Source organism: Aptenodytes patagonicus, chromosome 1 (genome assembly GCF_965638725.1).
Source record: "Aptenodytes patagonicus chromosome 1, bAptPat1.pri.cur, whole genome shotgun sequence".
NCBI classification, from domain to species: Eukaryota; Metazoa; Chordata; class Aves; order Sphenisciformes; family Spheniscidae; genus Aptenodytes; species Aptenodytes patagonicus.
The window spans coordinates 179,911,465-179,934,861 of record NC_134949.1 but is presented as its reverse complement, the minus strand read 5'-3'; the positions used below and the strand labels follow the sequence as shown (position 1 = coordinate 179,934,861).

The 23,397-nt window shown below is 34.4% G+C and overlaps 1 protein-coding gene across 12 annotated transcripts in view; it reads right to left on the bottom strand.

Annotated features, from left to right (window-relative positions):
* The window catches only part of MYCBP2 (MYC binding protein 2), a 216,002-nt gene that overhangs the window by 96,211 nt on the left and 96,394 nt on the right, over window positions 1-23,397 (bottom strand). For all 12 annotated transcript variants that reach the window (XM_076362465.1, XM_076362483.1, XM_076362491.1 and 9 more), the window contains 18 exons: window positions 22,314-22,518; window positions 21,790-21,943; window positions 19,436-19,608; window positions 18,203-18,328; window positions 17,977-18,104; window positions 16,108-16,199; window positions 14,918-15,052; window positions 14,752-14,835; window positions 13,423-13,519; window positions 11,466-11,658; window positions 10,565-10,839; window positions 9,403-9,624; window positions 7,526-7,717; window positions 6,138-6,344; window positions 5,249-5,380; window positions 4,532-4,710; window positions 1,453-1,595; window positions 538-638 (listed from right to left, as the gene is read on the bottom strand). In XM_076362465.1, coding sequence (XP_076218580.1) covers window positions 538-638; window positions 1,453-1,595; window positions 4,532-4,710; window positions 5,249-5,380; window positions 6,138-6,344; window positions 7,526-7,717; window positions 9,403-9,624; window positions 10,565-10,839; window positions 11,466-11,658; window positions 13,423-13,519; window positions 14,752-14,835; window positions 14,918-15,052; window positions 16,108-16,199; window positions 17,977-18,104; window positions 18,203-18,328; window positions 19,436-19,608; window positions 21,790-21,943; window positions 22,314-22,518 — 2,838 coding nt within the window. The remainder of the gene's footprint in view (window positions 1-537; window positions 639-1,452; window positions 1,596-4,531; window positions 4,711-5,248; window positions 5,381-6,137; window positions 6,345-7,525; window positions 7,718-9,402; window positions 9,625-10,564; window positions 10,840-11,465; window positions 11,659-13,422; window positions 13,520-14,751; window positions 14,836-14,917; window positions 15,053-16,107; window positions 16,200-17,976; window positions 18,105-18,202; window positions 18,329-19,435; window positions 19,609-21,789; window positions 21,944-22,313; window positions 22,519-23,397) is intronic.

Below are 23,397 nucleotides of genomic sequence, written 5' to 3'. Positions count from 1 at the left end.
TTTTGTAAATCTAATAATAGATTTCAAAAGTGTTCCAGACCAGGCACATGGAAAATGCTCTGCCACTGAAAAGTAACAATATTTTTATTTATAGCTCACATCTTCCCATCTCTAAAATGGAAAGAAATAATCTTAATGAGCAGCTACCACTGCTTTGGATATTTATTGTAAAAATAGGATTTACATAATATAAAAAAAAACATTTCATCCCGCCAATATTCATCGATAAATGTCGTACATCCAGATCCTTCTAACTTTTTGTCTTTTCCTACTGTTAAAGCCTGTCATCTTTCCCTCTGCTTCCTTAAGGTATTTTTTTCATAATGTCTTCAGTGTAAGTTAAAAAAAAAGCCATTTTTAAAACATGACATGTTTTTAAAATTCTTGACTCTTGGAAAATGTATGAGTCACGTGGTCAAAATATAAATCATTAATTCATAAAATCGTAAGAAATCAACATGTTCAGATTTTCAGAGTAAACCTTTTCCTTGTATAACATTCTTAAACTTCTTCAGTAATTTCTATTGAGGAGCATACCTTGGGAATAGCTGCCGCTACTGGTCCTATGTAGGCTATTATGAGGGGAAGCAGCATTGAAAATAGACTGGAAGAGCTGAGTAGTTCTGGAATGTCTTCAGCTAAACAAAGATAATTACAACACAGATATTATTAATAAATGTACCATGGTTCAAAACACATCGTATTTTTCTGGTTTGCTTCTTATGAGATAAACTTCTAGTTTCTACAGTAGCTTTTACTTCAGATTATTTTCATTACCTAGGCATTGGCAAATTCTAAGCCTGCAGAGTTCACCTGAGATAAACATGCCATTATATACAGTTCTCTGTTAAAAAATTTCCTCCTCTTAGAGCACAATTTTATTGCATTCTTTGCCATTTTGTGAAACTGTGTTCATACTTTCTATGATATAAAAGCTAGCACAACAAGCTCCTCCCAGCCCTCCAAATCAATTTCTATAGCACTATGCAATATTCTGGACATTGTGACTAGAATGGCTGAAGATGGTAGCTTAAAACCATTCAGTTTTAAGGCTAATGACTACTTTTCTCAAAAATGGATGTTTAAGTGCCTATGCATTACATTCACCAGTCTTCCTGATTACCACCACTGTGCAAAACATGCAATAAAATATTTGCATCATCACAGCATATCTTTTGGAAATAAATAATCCTTACCAGCTTTAATATGATACTTGCTAAATCGATGAGAAAATTTATACGTGGTATCTATGATATCTCAAGTGCAACTCAATGACTTATAACGTTACTCACTGTTTGATACCTACAGTAATGACAGGTCAGAAAAATATTCTTTGGAAAGCAAGAGAGAAATATCACAATTTTTGTATCACTGATATTCCACTATTATCTCTTGCTATCAAAGAAAAGTTTTGAAATGAAAATTAACTTTCAAAATTTACAAAAACCTTACCATCTACAGCAAGAGCCCTGTGCAACAGGTCTTTGGCTGCTCGTACAACAGCACTCACGACAGAGAGAGCCCTGCTACAATTTTTATCTTCTTCATTAGCTTTGTTCAAAAGCTGTGATTGCAGATCTCCATCATACTCACTCCTGAATGGTGGATTAAGTTAAAGTTAGTTCACAAAATACAAAATTATATTAAAATAACATGACTGACTGAATTTTAGCATAGAATAAGTAAAACAATTAATTTATGATAAAGCAATAGAGGAAACAATCAAAGAAACCACAGAGGATATCTTGGAGGCAATGCCTCAGTGTTAGCCCTTTGCAATAATTTTATTTTTATTTGGCAGAAAATATGAAAAGCATGTTTCTGAAATGTTTCTTTTGACTAGATGCCTTTCAAACCACAGAAATATATTAATTGCTGTGCTCTTCCAAGCCAACCACCTATCTTGATAAAAACAGAACACCACTAAATGCATCACAGAAATGAGTAAAACTTTTTCAATGGATATTTCTGCAGTATCGTAACAGCGAAAAAGATTCTCCCTCCCTATTCTAAAGATTAATTTTGGTTTTGAAATACAATCTTAGGCTTACCCTTAACAAATAGTTTTATCTTTGAAATCCACTCTGTATGTCAAATTAGGTTCTCCTAAACAACATTATGCACAAAACTATTTCAATAAGGTATATAAAAGATCTGGTTTGATTTGCTTTTTCAAAGCAGTCGAATGATCATTATAAACTAATTCAAACCCTCAATATAGTAGTGATTCAGCCTTGGCATACACAACCAAAACCACTTAGTCAACATGTAAAGCAAAATTGCCCATTCTCTTCTGGATTTCCTATGTTTGTCCAGAAAGATTTGATCCTTCAAAACATCATTCCAGAACATTAGGATTCTAGGACTGGCACCTCAGAATGCTCAAAAACTTTACTTGGAGCAGTTCAGTGCACAGCAAGGATACCTATCCTTCTCTATGACTTAAATCAACCATTTTTAGAAAAAGTTTTTTTTTTTTTTGTCAATGCGTCCTAGAATTGTAGTTTTGCTGTCAGCCTCAAGCTTTTTAATTTGAATTTATTAGTGACTGACAGCGGGTGCAATTCCAACTGGGTACAGTCCCAACAAATCCTTCCAAAGCATTTCTGCCCTAATCAGAAGTGCATTAACATACTTCTTTCGGTATGGCCTTTATTGGCATTTGCATAAGCAACAATTCTACTTGTATTTGAGCATCCTTCAAATAAAATCGAGTGTGAATCTTACAAGCTCTGTTCTATAATAGTTGACTGAACATTTTTGTTGCTTTACTGTAGACAAATCAAAACCTTAAGTCATCATATATCAAAACTGGGAATCCTCAAACTGACTAAGTTCTTAACCATAGTCATTCATCAGATAACATTTAGGTTTCTGTTGTCCAAGCAAACGTCAAAAGACATTGTGACTACAGGCAGCAGTCTGCAAATTTTCCAAACAAAGCTTAATTTATTCTGTAACAGTTCTGAGTTGTGCCATTACAGTCCTTGAAAAGCTTCTTAAAATTTTATCACAGTTGAAACAAAAAAACTTGAGACTGTTCTGATCTGAAGACAGCACTTTGGTGTGGGTTTTTTTTGCTATGTGTTAGCTTATTATTAAGTTAGAATGGCTTGAAGCTTCCATTTACTGAAGTTTTATGTCCTTTGCTTTTCCGAAATCAAAGAAATTGTTATTTCTCCTTTATTCCCCCTTTTGCTTATACAGAAACAGAAATTCTAGGAGTGGGAATAAATGTTTTCCTTGTCTTCTTTCCTCCTTCTTACATAATATGATGCTTCATAATTATGATACTTCATAACAAAATTCCTCCAAATGCTGGAGGAATTCCCTAAACACAGATGTCCAAGATTCCAGGAGACTAAATCAAGGAAAGTATCGATATGCACCACTGTAATTCCATTCTTTGATAAGCAATTACTGTTATTACTGACAAGCTGGATCTTTGAGTCTTTCAGTACAGCCAATCTCATGTTTTAAAAGAGTTTAGAACTATCCTGTATCTTCAAATATACTGTTACTATAATTTTGCTGGCAACTTTATTTCTTCATATTTTAGCTCCTTTAAAACTTTAAGAGCAATATGTTCTTGTGATTGTTAGTCCAAAACACATCATTTGTTGTAGCATTACTTATTTTACCCTCTTCCTCTTTTATTAGGTAGGTATATCTTGCACATAATTAAATATCAAAGTAAATTACTATTCCTTGCTCCTTTTACTCCTTGGATCTACTGTTGATCAACCTTTTACCACAAAAATTGAGATTTGAATAAAAGGTGTGACATTTTTTTGCCGTACAGATAATGGTAATAATTCATATATTCAGGTGCTGCCACATTTTGAAAATCATGTCTTCATGCATATCATGAGGGTAAGCACCTCAGAAATGCAAGTAATGCTTTTGCAGAAAGCACTACCTTAAGTGAATTCCTACTATCATCCTGAAAGGCTAAAATAAAGCTTCCCTGCAGGACAGTCAGATGATTCAGCTGATTTTCTGCCGGCAGTTGCAATTTCTCTTTTTATACCTTTGAACTCTACAGTAAGAGAGGAGACAGTTCCTACATGAACAGAACTTGATTCACTACATGTTGCAATCCTTTCTGGCAACAGAGGAAGGAACTGAACGAAATTAGAAACATTCCAGTGAGTAGTCTCTCAAAAATCTCTTAGGTTATAGAAAAAACAGAGATTGAAGTTTTGCATCTTACCAGTCTCACATACTACAGCTTTAAAGCAGTAGACAATGGACCTTGTAAAGAGGTCAACTATCAAATTATTTGCCAAGTCAAAAAAAAAAAAGAATCTAAAACAAGACTGGAAGAGGCACCAGTACAACTGGTGTCCTGAAAACTGTCTTCACTAAATAACTTAAGTCTGAAACTACACTGGAAGAACACAATATTGCTGTCAAAGAAGCTCTTCCTTCAAACACACTCCAGATGTATTTATTTCTGTTACTTCACAAAAATAAATGTGGTATAATAGCACTATGATGTTTTTGTTCACGATCGTGACAACACACAAACCTGTAATAAAGAATCTGTGGAATTTGTCCTCGCGTTTGGTTTGTGCCATTACTGCTCAGACTGCATGTACTAAATGTAAATGTTACACCATCTGGACACTGAACTGTAGTCATTCCTCCATCTCCATTGGCAGTCCGGCTTCCATAATTCCTCAAACGAACTGCGTATTTCACATTTTCCTTAAAAAGGAGAGCCAAAAACAGTACACAGTATAAAACAAGTATATAAGTTAGGCTTGATGGTATTGTGAAAGCTGTTAGTTTAGATTATTACTGGAGAGTCTGAAAAGTCCTTCAAAGCACTTGACAAATGAAATTAACTGAAAAAGATCCAGCATTTAACAAAAGACAAAGCTGTTCCGTGTTCCCAAACTATGGACCATAACTTTAGTAGAATATTACTTTTAATTACTTGAAGAGTGACCAGGTACCCAAGAAATTTAGCTACCAAATTGCACACACACGAGTTGCACATTCAAGAATATTCTAAATTACTAAGCAATTACAATCTATCTTATGCTATTATAAAAATTAAGACAATTTCTTTTTGCTGCCGGGATTTGAAATTTTCAGTTACAGGGTGAAACTGAAAATTTATAAAGCAAACACGTCAAGATTAATTTGTAAATGTGCACACAAAAAGACAATTTACATTTAACATTCTGATTTTTGTTATCGAAAGAAGTCATATGAAACCTACAGATGCACACTTATTTACCTTCAGTGGCACAACTTTGTCAAGTCTGATTTCAGCTATGTCACTGGGAGAATCATCTGTGGTGTAAGTTCCTTTAACCAACTCTAAAGATGTCCATCTATGAGAATGAGTTGAATCTCCAGTATGATCACTCTGATTCAAAAAAACAAAGTTATTTTAATACATTTATAATGTAAATACATGACACATTCATGCAACTGTTTTCTTGCATAAATTGTTACACACAGCATTACAAATAAAGCTGAAAAACCTGTTCAGAGTCAACAGTAAAGCCTTTCTGCTAAAAAGGAAATTACTGAGCAGAGAGGTTAATTTCCCACAGCAACCTATGCTTGCCCTTTGGAAGAGATTAGAACAGTCGGTTAAAGTGAACAACTGGGCGTAAAAGAACAGAGGTTTTCCTTCATTACAAGAACACACAATACAGTTTTATGCTTCTTCTAAGAGAGTACTTCAACAACACATGAAACATCTGTAGCTATAGCCTGACCATGCTGGTAGGCTAACCCTTTCTTCAATTTTTGGTTTAAAATGTTTTAATTTGGTCTCCTTTATTTCTTATTTTCCTTCACAGTTTGCAGAGAGATAATGGGTACTAATTTACGTTTAGCTCCAGGAAGCGAAAAGCCCACTATACTTCAAATACTTTTTGTAATAAAGTAAGATTTCAAGACCATAATCAAGATAAGGACCCTACTGGATATGGTATGTAGCTTGCAATGCCACAAAAATCACCACCACAAGCAAACCAAAAAACCCTACTACCAGTGCACTGTTTTACTGGTAGCCTAGACTGTATAAGAATATTACAATATTACTTTGAAAAACATACTATGAAAAACTCCGAGGTTACTTTTGTTCAAATTGGTTTCTCAAATGCAGTACTTACATCATCAACTAATACCTCCAACTCATACTCATGAATTCCTCCTCCACCATAAACAGAAAATCCTACTACAACTATGCCGGGTTTGTCGACAGAGAAACATATTGCATCAGGGGATCCATTCCCAGTATTCCAGCTTCTTCCCTGACTTGTTTTAGTGAATCGGTTTGGAGTGGATTTGACAGAATGGAGGGAGTTCAGCCCATCAACCTGTAGAAAGTTAAATACAAGCACCAGAAAATGTTAACTGCCAAATGTTCGACAACTTTAATAAAGCAAAGTCAAGTGAATTAAATTACCAGATTTTCAACAGGTTAAATTTTAAAAGTCAACTGATAAAACATAGAATATGCCACTACTGTGGCTTCTATTTAATATCAACTAAAAAGAAAAAAGAAAATATAATTTCTGGTAATTGGGAATTAACTAGGAATAATTAGGAATCTGCTTCCTAATTTTTTCAAGTATTTAGATATATATTTTATAGGACAAAATAGCACAAAATATACTTTAAATGTGCTTCAAGAAGAGTTAGGTATTTCTGCCTTAGGTAAGGTCAAGATTAAGAGAGGACAGATACAGGTCTTACATAATAATAAAAGCTTCTTTAATCAAGATGTTATCAAAAACTTGGTTCTGTGAAAAATGTCTGCTGATAATCCAGAGACAGTGACATCCCCTTAATAAAATCAGTTTCCATCATTTAATGACATTATAGCCTCGTTAAAGGGAACTTCTGTGCGTGATTATGAATCTCTGGATTTTAAGAAGTTGAACTCAGTACCACTCTCAATTTCAAAACAAAGCAAATAAACCAGAAAAAGTCTAATGATATAGACAAATATAATACACATATAATATTGAATATATAAAGGAAGATATGTGTAAGGAGTATCTTACATATAAAGGAGGAAGATACAATGCATAAACCAAAACACATTATCAATTCTGACCCATAATCAAGAGCAGATAGGATTAGAACACACGAAGCACCCGTGATACCATGAGAGGCACAGAGATGCTCAGGTATGTGGCACTGCCTCCAGTGAGCACCGAACAAATATTTTGAGTGTATACGTGCAGAGACATGCATGCAAAAAGAGAAGCACTCAAAAGAAAAATTGCCTTTTTGTAAACAATTTGCACTATTCTGCGGCCATAATGAAGTAGCTAATTATCAACAGTACTTCCTTAATACAGTGAATACATGCTTTTAAATTTACGTTAAACATCTGAAAGCTACTGAGAACTGAGAATTCCAGTATCTGTGAAAGATCTGCAGATCTATATAATTCCTGCCACAGCCTGTATCACATTCATAATATACTTGTCCACATTCATAATATACTTGTCCTGAAAGACTTCTAGTAATGATTTTACAGAAGCTTTACCTCAGATCCTAATGCCGATGCTGTAAGCTCACTCACAATACTAGCGAGCAACCCACAAGTATTAGAAACCAGATGTGAAGAGAAAAGTTCGTTTTCTCTTCTAAGGCTGTTCCGTACTGGTAAAACAACAATGACCAACATCTTTTCCAGCACTTCCCGAAAGCTTGTCATCCCTGAAACATTTTCTTCACTCTGCATTATGAAGAGAAATATGACAAATGACATTGTTCTTACTTTAAAAAAAAAAAACACGTTAATTTTCACATATTATAAGCATTAGGTAATTGAAAAACCCATGACTTCTTAAAAGTAAGAAATGTCTAGAGGGTAAGGAAAAAAAAATTTAAAATTCTCAAAACTATCACACTATGTATTCCTTTGTCAAAAAACTGATTAATATTCCAATTTCCAGAATGAGGTGGTGTTGACTTTATTTATTGCATTGGAAAGATATATAGGTGTCCTTCTCAGGAGAGAGCTTCTCTTGTAGTATGGCAAGGAGGGCTATCTATAAAGCATACGTTAGAATACAATGGATATATAGGTACCTATGAAACTCCTCATATCATTGTCTTAAACTCAGAAGCTTTTTGGCTTTGATGTTAGCGAAGAGAATCTCCTGTGCAAACAGGTACGATAAAACCAGTGGTGGGATGCTTATAAAAAACACTTGTTACTTTACTGAATGAAGACTGTGAAACAAATCTAAGCTTAGGCATCTACTGTGTCTTCTACCTAGTAGTGACATCCACTGTTTTTCAAAACAGTTATCCATACTGAAAGTCATTCCCAATAAGGACAAATAAAATCAGCTCTACTGATAGAAATCAAAGGTTTGTCCTTCTCACCATTTTGTCTCCCAAAAATATCCAAGTAGCGAGCCGATAGGGAAGACAATCAGGTCAAGCAAACCTGTCCAGATACCCGCACAGAACTCTTTCTATCTTTAGCAGTTAAGAAGCAGCTGTACCCAAGACAGAAATACTACCTTTGCATTTAATAGCTTTTGGTGATTTTTTTTTTCTTCATTAAATTGTGCAGGTGCTTTCTAAGTCTGTGAAAGCTTTTAGCATAATAATGGCCTACAGGACTATGTTCCACAGTTTAACTGTGTATTTTACGAAGAACAGCAATCTTTTGAACTTACCTTTTGTTAAGGTCTCTGGTTGCTCAAAACTTTTGGTATTGGAAGACTCAACAATTATCCTTTATTTACCTTTCATGCATCATTCAAAATTTCATAAGATCTTACCCCTTTTGTCTTCTAAAGTGAAGAATGCTATTTAGTAATCCCATATCTTTGATTATCATATTTACCCTTTTCATTCCTGTAAAACTATTCTGGAATAACAGAACTGCAAAAATACAGCATTCGAGAGCCCCTGATTAGGAAATTGTTCAATAACCTTTGATAGAACTATATGAACTGGGCTTCCCTTGTCCACCTGCTTGTTGACTCCTTTAAAAACTGCAGCTTGAGACATGACTTTTTATTACCAAAGCTGTGTTAGCTCTTCCTCAAAACGCTGAATCTATTCACATGTTCATTCTTGAGATCACATGAAAAAGCTGAAAAACTGTTGCAGAAAACACTACGCAACAGAAGACAACTCTAAACTATATTTCTGCCAATTTAATATTCCGAAATAAATAAGAATAATTTTTGCTCGGACATTCTCCAAACAAGAAATAATTGGAATATTTCAGACTGAAAGATGAAAATTGGATAAAATAGTGAGTTTCTGAAACAAGCCTTTTAGAAAGAAAACAGTCAGGTGAATTCAGCTACATCCTTATAAAGCTAAAACTTCAACTTACATAACTGTTTTTTGTTGCAAAGTAAAACAAGTTGTTAAATTTTTAGAATATATCCTAACCTGACTAAGTTTTTCCATGTGTGCAACCAAAAGAGGAAAACGATGGGCCAGAGCAGAGTCATTCTCAGTGCTGACTTGTTTGACCATTGATCGCAGCAATGCCTCTCCATCATAAGCAATCGGAAAGATAGAGGTCAGTTTTACTGAAGTATGGCAGAGAGCAGACATAACAGCCGCAAGAAGCCGGCTACTGGAGGTTTTGAAGTTTGCTTCCTGGATGTCCTAAAAACATAAAAAGAAATTAATAGAATGGCACCATTGCATTCAAAGTAAATGAGGGAGAAACTACTTTTGAAAGGAACTTTCCAGTTTTATAGTAATTATAAAAATAATTTAGATAATTTCATATACTGCTAGCTTTCCTGTGAATTTTACATTATCTTCTCTCATGAGCTTCCATTTAGATCTTTCAAATAGGAGTAATTAAAATTTGTTGGTTGACGTGTTTTAAAATAATAAACCCATTTAAAATTACTTTTGAAATTATGGCACCCTTTGAAGACAAAGCACTTATTATAATTAATCAAACAATTTAAATAGAATAATATATTAAAGAACTTATTCTTCCTCGAATTTTTATATGCTAAACGAATTTTCATGCAAAGAAGCAAATTGCTTACATCTCACTACAATCAATGCAAGTCAGCAACTACACTGTTTAGATGTGGGATGCTCATTCACAATAAGCAAGATACTTAGAAGAAAGTTTTTGATTACAGAATAATATTGCCAGCTTCTCATATACTTTGCTGGATCAGAGCACTGTTGGAACATTTAATAATGAGAAATTACTCAAGTATGAGTATAAAAAATGCCACATGTATGCTCCTAAGCAACGTGCAGCAAGAGTAATCACATATAAGGCATGGCCTCAACACTGAAAAAGCAGGTGCTGACAGTTACCAGCACCACAAATTTTCTTCACTGTCCCAGAGAGAATCTTACTGCTAAGGGAGACAGAAGTTCCAAGGCTCTTGTTGAGCTTGGACACTTTAAACCCCCCCCCCCCCCAATTATTTAAAAAAACCAAACCACAGCAGAATTCAAGTTGCAAACCGGGATAAACACAAAAAAGGAATAAAGGTTTTAAATTCGGCTTGGCTGCTCTTTGAGCAAGAGGGCAAGCTAAGTTGTAATATTTACTTCTGCCATTTTAATGTACCTGATCCAAACAATTCAGCAAGTCACAAAGACATGCCCACTGGAGAGCCGGTGTTGGGTAAAATGAATGAAAGCAAGCTGTGAACGTATTATGGCATTCCTGAAGAACAGCTTCTAAAAGACTCAGGGGCTGACTGAGATACCCTTGTGGATCATTGTCTAACTTCACCATGCAATGATCAACTCCTTCAGATAAAATTTTTCTCAGCAAGGTCCTAGTTTTTCCAATGCAATCTGCTAGTTTGCTGGTTTCTTCTACAACTGCCTTAGCTGTAGCTAGAGGGTAACACAAAGAGGAACATTAAATATACAATAGATGAAACATTTTCATATAAAAATGCACATTTTACACATAAATAGAACAACTAGAATTTAGCAACATTGATGAATCCACATTCAGAGAAGTTACTTTCAAAATTAAAACAGTGAAGGGTGTTAAACTACTTTGAAGAAACCTGAACATCAGAAACTTCCAATTTTCTGATCTTTCATAATATACGCTGCATTTTAATATGAGTGTTGTTAAACTACAGGCATGAAAAACAGATACCATCTTTCAAATTTAAACTGTGCTCACCACCAAGGCAGCTACTATGTAAAGAAATGGGAAAAAAGAAGATACAAAATAGTCCAAAAGAACTCAACTGTAAAGCCAAACAACAAATTAACTTTTAAATAGACATGAATTACAGTGTAAAAGTGTGGTGTTGGATGCTTGGTTGTGCAGATTGTTGCAAATATCCCATTTCTGACAGTAAGTCTCTTAATTGCTCCAATAAACCCACCTCTATAAGCAATTTCATCTTATAGCATACCCTACATGAATACTTAGATCAAGTTTTCAGTGTCCTGTAGATTATTATTTGCTGATAAATATGAAACAAGTGAATGAAAAGGAATACCTGATATTGGATATATTTCACAGGTGTAGACCCTCAGCAACCTCAGGCAGCAAGTGCCCACAAAACGCAACCTTTCTAAATCCAAAAGAGTAGCAGTGTATTGGAATCCTTTAAGTCCACGAAGTTCTTCAACTCCTAGGACCAGTGTTGTCCAGCTCCAGTGAAGAATGCTCAATAAAGATTCAAAGCACTCCTATTTCAGGGTACGAAGGACACAGAAGACAGATTTTGTGTTAAAAACAAAAGTGAACTTTCAGCATCAGAGTAAGATGAAAAGCAAATAGCATCTATATCCATATTTATTATGAAAACATATTTATGTCTATACACATCTACCATACAACACAAATCTTATTTGCTTGAGAATAAAAAAGAGCACTGAGAATGTAGGGAATATGTCACTGTAATATGCTAAAAGTAATTTATAACATGTTACAATATTACGTGTGGAAGACTCAGTTATTTAAGAACTACCAACTGTTTGAATTCACCTGTAATACAGATTTTTCAGTAAATTTTACTTGCTACGCCTGCATACGAATAGTGTAATACCTACTTTTAACAGAATACATTCTTGTCACAACAGTAAAGACTTTTCAGGTCTATCTTTGCTTTGTTTTTAAACAGTTATGATCTGCAGGATCATGGGAACTATAGCACATTTACAGTACTTGAAAGTTCGACAGAAGCACATGATAGTCCACAAGAAATTTGAGGATTTAAAAAGTTTCATTTGTCCAAAGATTTTTTTTCTACTATTATTAAATGTGGTTGGTAGTTTAATAAAGTTGTACCTCAGAAGGCAAACAGCAAGTATTTGGTATTGAATACCTTCAAGCTGCAGGTATACCTTCAAGCTACAACAATCAAGCTGATTGTTCAAAGTTAGTTATAAAATGCCTAATGCTCCAGAAAGCCAAAACTCTCCTCTCATCCCAATTCAGATCTCTGGTGAGGGATAACAGCAGCAAGATAACAAAGAGGGAGGATACAATGCGAAGTATTAAAAGTCATAGGAGTTCATAGCTTAATGCAAATATTTTTAAGCAAACATATATTGAGTAGCTATTAACATTTTGATAATATGATTATTAAAAATGCAAATCATGTAGATAATACATTTCTAGAAGAAACCTCAACAGGAGAAAATCATCCTGATCATTACAGAATACTGAAGAAATGGAGAATACATAAATGAAGGAAAGCAAGCTGAAAATCAAATAATGATTGCTTGTAACAGATAAGGAAGGGACTGTACTTCAAAAACATGAAGACGGAATTGGTCTTACCCTGCATTATAATATTGCATTTCAACTTAATGCAGTATTCCTCAAAATTTGACTAACCACCAGCTGTAGATGAAGAACTGCAGACTATCTTCTATTAATAGTTGCAGTTCACTGTGCCTATTAATACTCCTTACCTCAGCTTAGCAAAGTTTAATTAAATGCTATCTGATCCTCAATGTATATTGGAATGCATCTAAGAGGAAGATGAATCTCACCAGTGACTAATTAATGACAGTAATTTAAAAGCCATGGAAGACAGCATATAGTAAAGCTCCCTCAAAACTCTAAAAGCCCTGCTAATATTAATTTCTTGGCAGGGAGTAAGTCTTGTACATTGAATATAACCTGTAAGTACAAACTCAACCCCACACCCCCCAAAAACCCCTCAAAACTAAGTAGCTTACACATGAAAAGTAAACTAAACTTGTAAACAAATACATTTCTAGGCTCTCATCCTCAGGTCAATACCAAGCTTAGCTTAGGTTTAAGTTTACATCTGAAATCTTCAGAAAAAGTAAAAAAAATATAGTGTTCTATATACCAGTGTACCTAACTTCTGCTTGATAAAGCAGATAGAAAAAATCATTAGTTATTTCCACACATACATGTTTCAGTATTCTACATATGAATGAACTTATAGGAAACAGATGATCCTTGATAATACTCACCACTGAGACAGTTCTGGCAAAAGATCTCTTTAAAATATGCACAGGTTCACTGGTTTGCTGTTTTCCTTTGGATGCACTGCCATCACTTGTTGGCAGCCTGGAAGAACAATTTAAGAACTGACTTAAAATCTGTACCAAGTGTTTACTGTTTGCATTGTTCAAGTGGAATGAAAGTGGGGAAAAAAGTTTATTATCCAAAAAATGTTCAATTTCAGCATAACTTCCTCCAGTTCCTAATCCTTCTAGACCAGCAATCAAGTATCTTGAATTCTGTTCAACTGGCAGAATTCTGATGATAATAAAGTCGAGATCTAATTACATATGAAATTATTACAAGTATTTACTGTATTTCTTCAGGTGTCATTTTTAAGACTAGAAAAGTTATTCCTTAAAGAACAATAGCTTTGTGGAGGTAAAAAATACAGGCAGCACCTGTTACTGCAGCACCTTTCCTTTTGTGCCACTCATGGCTCTTCAGCCATATCCTTCCTTCAAAGGCCCTAAGGCTTGTTTGTCTTTGGCTACAGCCATCTCTCCATAGAAGTCACCCAAACGATTAATAGGTTATGCCAGGACTTTATGTGCATCAGTCAAAATGAAACCTTCCTCTGGACACATAGGGGTCTATGGACACAAAGCTTACCTGCAGAAGTGAGCTGTTCTGATAAGGGACCCTGAAAAGGACATGCTTAGAAAGGACATAGCAAGAGAACGGGTATGAAGAAATTCCAAGTTTCAGAATAAATGTGGGGGCAGGGGGAAATATATATACATACACACACATAAAATATAAAAATTAGGTCTTGTGTATATCTGAGGAAATCTGAAAAAACATATTAGCAATACAGTGAAAGAGTCCTTGCTTTTTAAAACAGAGTTACATAACATTTATCATGGGAATAATAAATTTATGGTAACATTGTAAAGCACAATTCGTTTCTGGGTTTGTTTGGTTGTTTTTTTTTCATTAAAATCATCTGTTTGATAGTATACTGCTCCTAAACTGAGGCCCACTAAATAGAATACTTCCCAACTAGCAAAAAAATGAAGCATGTTAGATGAAATCATGAGGCTCTACAGAACTAAATGAAAGTCTCAGAACATAATATATGAAGAATGACCTTTTAAAAAAAACCTGCAAAGAAATAAATGTTGGTATAATGGATTTATTACTTTTCTCAAAGACACTAAGTTTTCCCTAAATTTTTCAGATACTGTTTTCCTTAGCTTAATACAATAATAATTTCATTAAACATATGCTTACTTTATCAGAGCCTCTGTTTAAAAAACATGGCAATAAATTGTTCTAAATAGAGGTCAAAATATTACCTGTACAGTAACTGCGGGATCTGCCCTGCATTAACATCTGTACCGTTATTTGATTTCTTGGAACTTTTAAACTGAAATACAACACTGAAAGAGAAATAATCCAATTATTATTCAAGCAATATTAGAACTCTTTTTTACATTAAAAAAATATAGAAAAAAAATATACCCATCATCTGTAGTAATAGAGGCCTGTCCATGAGATCCACAATCACTGCTAGGTCCTGACACTCTTGCCCAGGCTACATACCACCAGCCAGCTTGTAGGAGTACTGGTTCATCAAACATCATTGCATACTTCTCTCTGGGGGAAGTAAATTTTGAAAAAGATGTATGTGAATTAGTTTTCAGATTAATCTTTAATGAATTACACCCCGCTTATAAAAGAAAATTGAGAAGTACTGAAATTAAGTTATTAATCTCAAGTAACTATTTATATTCAACATTTAAAAAATATTTTGTTGAAAAATACTGTAGTAATAAAAAAATAGTAATTCAGAAGGACCTATAAATGCCTAAGTCTAGCTTGATCTTGCATTTTGAAACAATCAGATATCAAATGCCAAATAGAGTAAGAAGAGATTAAGTTAAATTAACACACACAAACCCAATTACATTTAATACATAATACTGCAAGTAAAGTATTACTTATATTCTTTCATTTCAGAAAATTCTGGGTAATTTTTTGGAAATGACAAAAGCTTATACATAAATTCTTAGGAATTACACATGAATATTTAAGAAAGTAATAGAATATATATTTAGGGGTATTGATACGTAAGAATTAAACCTAAAAGAGTTAGTCATGAATGATTTGAATGTTAAATTATTTTATAACAGGGAATGAAAAAACAGTTAAAACATGGCTAACCCCATCCATATGCACAAAATCTTTCAAGTAGTTACTGCTTGTATTCTAATGAGCTGAAGCACAATAAACCTTCTTTTGGTTATGATAATTTAATATTGCAGTAAGTTTAATGATGAGTTGTTCAATGCAAGTACCCATTTGTGCTTCAAAACATCCTTTTAATAGAAGTATTCAAAAAAGCTGCTGCAACGTTTTGTTTGTCTTGTCTTCTCATCACAGGAATATGGGATTTGACTTTGATTTATACATGAGCAAGTGTGAGATGATTTTTCCTTCTTTTAATGTAGTACCATAATGGCTTGGTGAGGTATTTGGTGTTTTACTACTTTACACTCAAAGTGTGTTGGGTAAGTTTTACATCACTTGCTACAAACTTCTAATGATGTAGATCATCTCTGTTGATATTTAAAGTGATTTTAAAATGTGTATGAAGAAAGTGAAAATAAAGATCAAAAAGTAGATAGAAGTAGGTAAGGAAAACATCTTACCTAGCAGCACAATCATATGCTAAGACATCTGTTTCAGCAAGAAGATCTCCATCAGTCTCATGGTCTCCCCCATCTGGACCCAATTCAAACAACTGGTGGAGTACGAAAAAAAGGTAAAAATGCATCTTAGCTGTTAGAAACCTCATAATACCACTTTTTCCTGTCTGGCATTCTGGAAACTGTCTACTACTGTTCTTTCCCCTTCCCAAAAGTAATCGCTAGTTACTGTCACTGACAGGCAAATTCCCATCTGGAAGTCAGGATTTTGTAATGTCATTAATTTTTAAAAAACAGCAATTGATACTGACCTCCCAGCTTTATGCCCAGATATATTCTTATGCAGAGAAACTCCCTAAATCTTGCAGGCAAGTCAAATGCAAAGCATCTAAAAAAAGGCAAAGTTGGGCAGAAAGTGCAGGCTTTCCATCATAGATTTAAATGCACTGAAGATATACTCAACTTCTCTGGAAAGGGACAGCCTGACTGTTTAGCAGAGCTAGTCAATAGTGTCATAAATGGTTAGTGACTAGGACAAAATATGATACCTTTTTCAAAAGAACTTGGGTTTCTTACTCGGTCAAAAATCACTTCTACTGTTTGATCAGTTTGAAAAAGAACTACAATACATGTCTATGACTTCTCTTGCAAACGCCTATTTAATACACAGTTCATCTGTGGTAGGACTGGCAAATCTTATCTTGGCTATAAGCTAACCCTAGACAACCAGAAACAAATTGAAAAAAATAATACTTGAGTGCTTTCATAGGGTTACGACCTTTAGTATTTAAACATTAGTCATGCTTTTTTTTTTTTTTGTTAAGTTTCTTGGCTTTCCTTAACTATTTGCAATTCTCAGTCATTGTGTTAAACTAGAATAAAGTACAACTACTTATTTTGGATCTCTGTTGTCTTATGCAAATGTTATTGCTAAGCATATGCCATCCACTTCCCTAAAACAAACCTTAATACCTATTCACCTGAAAACAGAAAAAGAAAACTCAATAAACCAGTAAATGACAAGTAACAACAATAATATATTCCAAATATACACATCTAATACAAATCTCGGACACACATTAGATCCTTCCTTTACAACATGTTTTGGGAAAGTTCTGAAATCCTTATTAAATGCAGGAACAGAAGCTACTTATCAGAAACCAGAGCTCTGTCATCAAACTGTGTGTTTATGTGAGCTTTTTTATCCAAAGCCAGGTTTGTTTATTTATTTAAAATCAGCGCACATGCTCCAGCCCTAATCATCCTCACTTTTGGCACAAAGCAGACTTAAGTATGTTTGGTGTCCTTTACTCTCAGTTGAAGAATCCCAGCTGAGAAGCTATCCAGAGAGCAGTCTGAGAAAGAAGTGGCAGGGACAGTGGGAAGCAATGGCTCAGTTGGTACCAAAGGAATTCCAGCTACTGATAAGCGCTCTCTTTCTGTTTTTGAGAAGCAGTCCTTCATGTATTCTGACATAGGATGTGATTCTAACTTGAAGCCCACAACACCAATTTTCTGCAGGTGGACCTCTGAGCTTTGTGCAGATAGATCACAGAACTGTTCTACCTACTGTCATATCTGCTCAAGACACCTGTAAGATGGCATAGCATTTAATGAAGGTAAGAATGGGCCAATTCTTGACAATTAAGAATGGTAATTCTCAGATCTCTACTCCACCCGCATAATTACCTGCATAAGGTTCATTACTTCTCACTGAGAAGCCTTCTTCTAGTTCTATTACTAATGCTTTTAATATCCAGTAAACTACTCATTCATCAAGAAATAAAATTAATCATTGTTTTAGGTGGCATTTCTAAACTTCTGATTTTGAAACATAATATTGCTTAAAACAAAATGAAAAAAAACCCTTACCTTTATTTTAGCAGTGTATTCACCCCTACCTCCAAAAAGACCAAGACCACCTAACAAAATATCCGTATCAGCACAGAAACGGATAGCTTCTACTGAGTGGGCTGAATAACCCCAGCCTCCTCCATGACCTGCAGAAAAAACCCAACAAAAATACAGTTAATCTATCTTAGCTTTTTATTCCACAAGCCTGATCAGCTTGTGCTATAAAATTTTACTGTGTACATACTTTCAAATCTGTTAACAACACTATAGTCTTCTTTAGAATAAACTTTCATTACTGCTTGAGTCTCTTCTTCTGTACTTGCTACACCCATTTTTAAGTCCTGCATAGCAGCCAAAGTATCAAGACAACCTAAAAGAAAGTAAAACCAAGAACAACTCAAAATTTCTTACTGTTGATTATAATCAGTGAAATGGAAATGAATACTAGTTAAAAAGATGTTTTGTCCCTAAACCACATATAAGCTACCAAATATCATTATAGCTTTGATTAGGTCAGGGGTCACTGCTGTAGAATCTCAAGGTTCACTACTGAAGATCGATTTAATTTAATTTATTTTCCAGAATAACTAAGAAATGTGATTAAATCTACTTTGCAACTTTTCCCATGGTAAATACATTGCCAGCAACACTTTCATTATTTTTTTTTTTCCTTTTTACATTTCCCTTATTACCAAAAAAGAATTGAAGTAGTAACTGAATTATGGGCAGATTTGAGAGCCTTCATAAAAGGAATTTTGTTTCATACACATGGGTACCTAACATGCCTTACTCTGACTCAGACACAAAGAAGTACTGTTCAAGTTAAAACTTATCACATCTCTAACACACAATGAAGGGAGCAGGACAAGGAACTGATCACTCTTCACAATCAGTGAGCAAGTGAGCTAAAATAACTTCCAAAGCTGTGCTTTGAAGCACGGTACGTTGCATATGGCCAGTTTATACATTAACACAGTGGCATTATTTTTTGTTTTGGTAGGCTTTTTAGACTACAAAAGGAAATGATATTACTCTTAGTGCCCCATTATACAAAACTGCAAAGAGTAAGTTCTAACTTTAGATATTGTGTTTACTTTAAAATAAAAATAGCTTATTTAATAGCACTTTTTTCCTGTCTTTTGGAGACTCCAGGTTAACTTAATAGTACTGACTTTATTCTGCAGACTGTCCAAAAAGATCACCTAGTCTCTTAACTTTATTCTGCTGACCTCTAGTAGCAGGTTCCATCAGAACTCTAAAATCCTCTAGCACCATTAAGATGGCAGAAGATAACTATTTTGATTAAAATTAATGCATATCAGCCAGATCATAAGTGTTAAGAGCAATGGTGAAAGATTACAAAGTAAAATTTTAACTCAAAAAAGTCAGAAAGCTGTTAGATTACAATTCATTTATACATTAAGTAATATTTCTTTATTTCATCTAAGCTTCTGACTCATCAACTATAAATGTATACCTAGAATGTGCAAAGCTGCATGAGATCTGGTGGTTAGAGCTTTGGAACCTGTTGGTAGAGCAAGTTCTGGACTCAAAATACTACACCGGGATTGCATGTCTGGAGCTGAGGGAAGTCTGGAATCGGCAACTACTGCATTGTAACTCCACAGTTCCCTAGCATTTGGTCGAAACCTAGAGCAAGACAAAACAGAGTAAAAAAACCTTTCACCTATTAAAAAAAATACAAAAATCTAACTGATAATTAAATTTTATAAGCTATTTAACATAAAATGTAGATCTGCTAGTACAAACTCTTAAAATTGAACATCATAACACCAAATACGTATAAACTTTACTAGCTTAACACACTAGCAAATGGAAAGACACAAAAACATTCTTTTTGTACTTCAAGTCAAACAGTCATATTATGGGTTTAAAAATTTCAGAAAATGTTAGACACTTTTCAAAGTTAATAAATATTAAAATGGCATAATCTATTAAGAAGCATGAAGTAACTAGCAAAGTATTAGATATAATGGCAGATGTGCTCAAAAATGATACAGATGCCAAATGAAAGTAAAAGGGTTACTCACCTTCAAATAAGAGTAAAAAGATCTTGAGAAATCCAACATATTTTGTTTGGGCTTTTATAAACAGATAATATCACCTTAAGAGCATTTAAGGGTTTATACAAAAGGGCAGCATTCCCAAACAAGGGAACACAAAGACTTTCTATACTATAGATTAACATGGAGAAAAAGAAAATTAAAAAAAATGAAGTCTCTGATATCACTATGTGAAAGGAAGAAACAGTTAGAAGACATCGGCCTATGGGAGTGTTCTGAATAAGCACAAAAGGAATTTTCACTTGGTACACTGTTCCAAAAATCCAAATGGGGCTAAGATGATCTAACTAATGGAGAAAGAAATAGTTTTAACTAAAAAATTATAAGAAATCATATGTATTCAGAATTTCAATGAGTTAGCAATGTGCAAGTTTATACACACACACATACATGTGAAATTATTTAACCACTTGAATTTCACTACTAACTGAAAAAGTAAGTCACAAAGCTGTGAAGAAAAACTTTAAAATCCATGTAATCAAGAACATTGTCTCTCTGTACAGAGAAGGTGCCCCCTTCATTTAAATAGGCATGAATAAAAATGCCCAGGAATAATAATTAATATACCAAATATTTCACTACTAATAGGCATATTCATTAACATGTCTCTTCTTTAGACTGTTTTAATATTTTCTATTAAACAAGAATGGGATATAACACAGAAATAAATCTCCACAGACTCCAAGAATCCATTCTTCAGTTAAGCATTTAAGCTCTAGATTTAGTTCTACAGTCCCCAAAATTCATCATGGGGATGTGCATAATGCAGGACTGCAGCCATCCAAGGAACTTCAGAGGTCATAAAGGAACATGCCTAGCAAATATGCATGCTTCAATGTTAAGTGGCTATTAAGTTCCCGAATCTCAATTTTGGATGAAGACATCCAAAGTAGGATGCAAGCAGCCTATGGATACAATGGTCTTTTAAAGATATGATCCTACATGATACTATCTTTTCCAAATGAATGCAGACTAGCTGGTTCCCTGTTTTATTCTAACTGTGATTACTCTTGTTTTGCCTAAGTCTTCAAACAGTTTAAACATCATCCATCACTTGCACTCAGATGATAGTTCTCCTCCAAATTTCTCTTCCAAATCCTGGCTAACATAGCTTTTAAATCATTATAGAAGAATTGGATGTTCTGATTCTGTTTTAGAACAAGGGCTTATGATCTACGCCTGCTCAAAGACTCCACTGAAACAACCATCCCCAAAGACTGTGAAATAAATACAATTGTAATTTCAGTGTCTATGCCATCTAAGTAAGTATCTTTATTTTGTCCTCTCAAAATGTCAGAACTGAGAAGAGTATCATTACTCCACCCCTTCTCCTATTCAAGTCTTAATCACTAATGCCTGAGAGAAGGATGAAGATTTAAAACACAAGGTTGTGGAAGCTGGGTATGGCAAGAAAATTAAAATATTCAGTAAAGTCTTAAGTAGATGGAGGAAAGTAAGGGAAGAATAAAAAGAGTAAATAAGCGGAATAGATTGGGGTCCCCCAAACACCATAAGACTGGAATGAGAATGATGCAAAAAAGAAAAGAAATAAAATTTGGGCAAGCGAAGTTGTTTGTTTTGGGCTTACTTGAACAAATCATGCAAAAAATGTGAAAAAAGATACATGGAAGACCAAAAATTGTTTTTCATTTACTAGGGAAATGAGTATAATCAAATCTCTAGCCTCCCAAAATATTTTAAAAAGGATTTCTATACTATGACTGTAATAGCTATAATCCGCACTTGCCTCCAAATAACATCATAGACAGGATCCAGACACACACCAGAACCTTGAAGGTCTTCCTGCTCAGAATCATTGAATGTTTTGCAACTGCCATCTACTTTGTTTATCAGAAGACATTTAAAAGGAGGAGGTTCTGATATTGAAGCTGGTACCAAACCTAGATCAGGGAGCAAAAAGAGCAGAAAAACATGAAGACTCCACTCATTACGTGACATTTTCTATGCATGAAGCACTAATGCGGTAGGGAAGAATAGATATACTGCTACAGCAAAAAATAAACTGTAGTAAGATTTAAGTGCAAGAGAAGTTTAGACTTTTACATTCCTGTTTTTCATAAAATTACATTTCTAAAGGAGCTAGGATCCTGCATGCACATATACCATGTGCAGTATAACTAAAAAGTCAAAATATTTTAATTCCCTCCATTCACATTTTTGACCTGTCACTCCTCTATTGTTCGTGTGACCGAAGCTATTTTTGCTCCAATACTTCCATAAGCATTTAAAATATTCTAGAAGAGTTCTTGCCTATTATATGCCTGCTTGCAAATATCTCTGATGTAGCAAGCACATGAGAATTAATGAGAGCTTCGTCAATCCGGAGAAAAGTCTGGTCTCCACTCGCTCCAATCCATGTTGCTTTGCGTCCATATTTAGAGCCTATATTAGGCATAGGTGCTGGTTTTGCATTCCAGTAGGGCATATCCAGAATTGGTCTACCAAGCTGACCTTTCTATAGAGAGAACGCAAGAATTAGTAAGTAACAGTAAGTCTCAAAGATGAACACGTTACTTTGATAGTTTCAACATACAAAATTAGTAACCTGGAAGAGATAGCTTACCACAAAATTACCTTCAAAAAGCAATGGCTGCTCTAAGTGAAGCGTTACACATTTAAATACAAGAAACAACTTATTGACAGATATTGTCCTCCCCATTCAGTTAGTTTTTTGAGTGAACTTTTTTTTTTAAATGCAACTCAAACTCTCCATGACGGATAACCCTCCTTTCCATCTTCAGAATCAGGTATAAAAGCATTTATTCTCCTTCAATACTCAATGTCCTAATAACTTCAGTGCTAAACAAGGAATGAATTAATAGGAGAAAAAAAAATAGTAAATCTACATTCAGATTCAGACAGTCTAAATTCCACTCAATTCTGAACTTACATGGATTCTAAGTCTTACAGAGCAAATACTCTTAAAAGTACCTAGAAATCGATTAGCACATGAAACTTGAGCTAAAAAGAGCATAAAGTGCCTAAACAAGCACCTCTGCATATGCTCACTAACATCCTGACCTGGAGATCTAAGGCCTTATCTCCTATGTACAACTAGTTACTGAGAGATGGACCAACAGTTCCTATGCTGTACCTAAGTATGTAGTAAGAACTGCTGCAATATACCTGTTCAGACTCCATCTACCTCACTCAGGCAAAGGAAATTCATTGCAGGCTAATGAAGTCAAGGTAACTTTTCATTCAAAATTGTAAGAAGAAGAAACATGCATGCACAGCAAATACCCTTAGTCCAGCATGTTACTCATCTCTCTTTCTACATAACACTGTATGCAATTAAACTTAGCGAAGACATTTTCAAGAAACATGCTTGCTT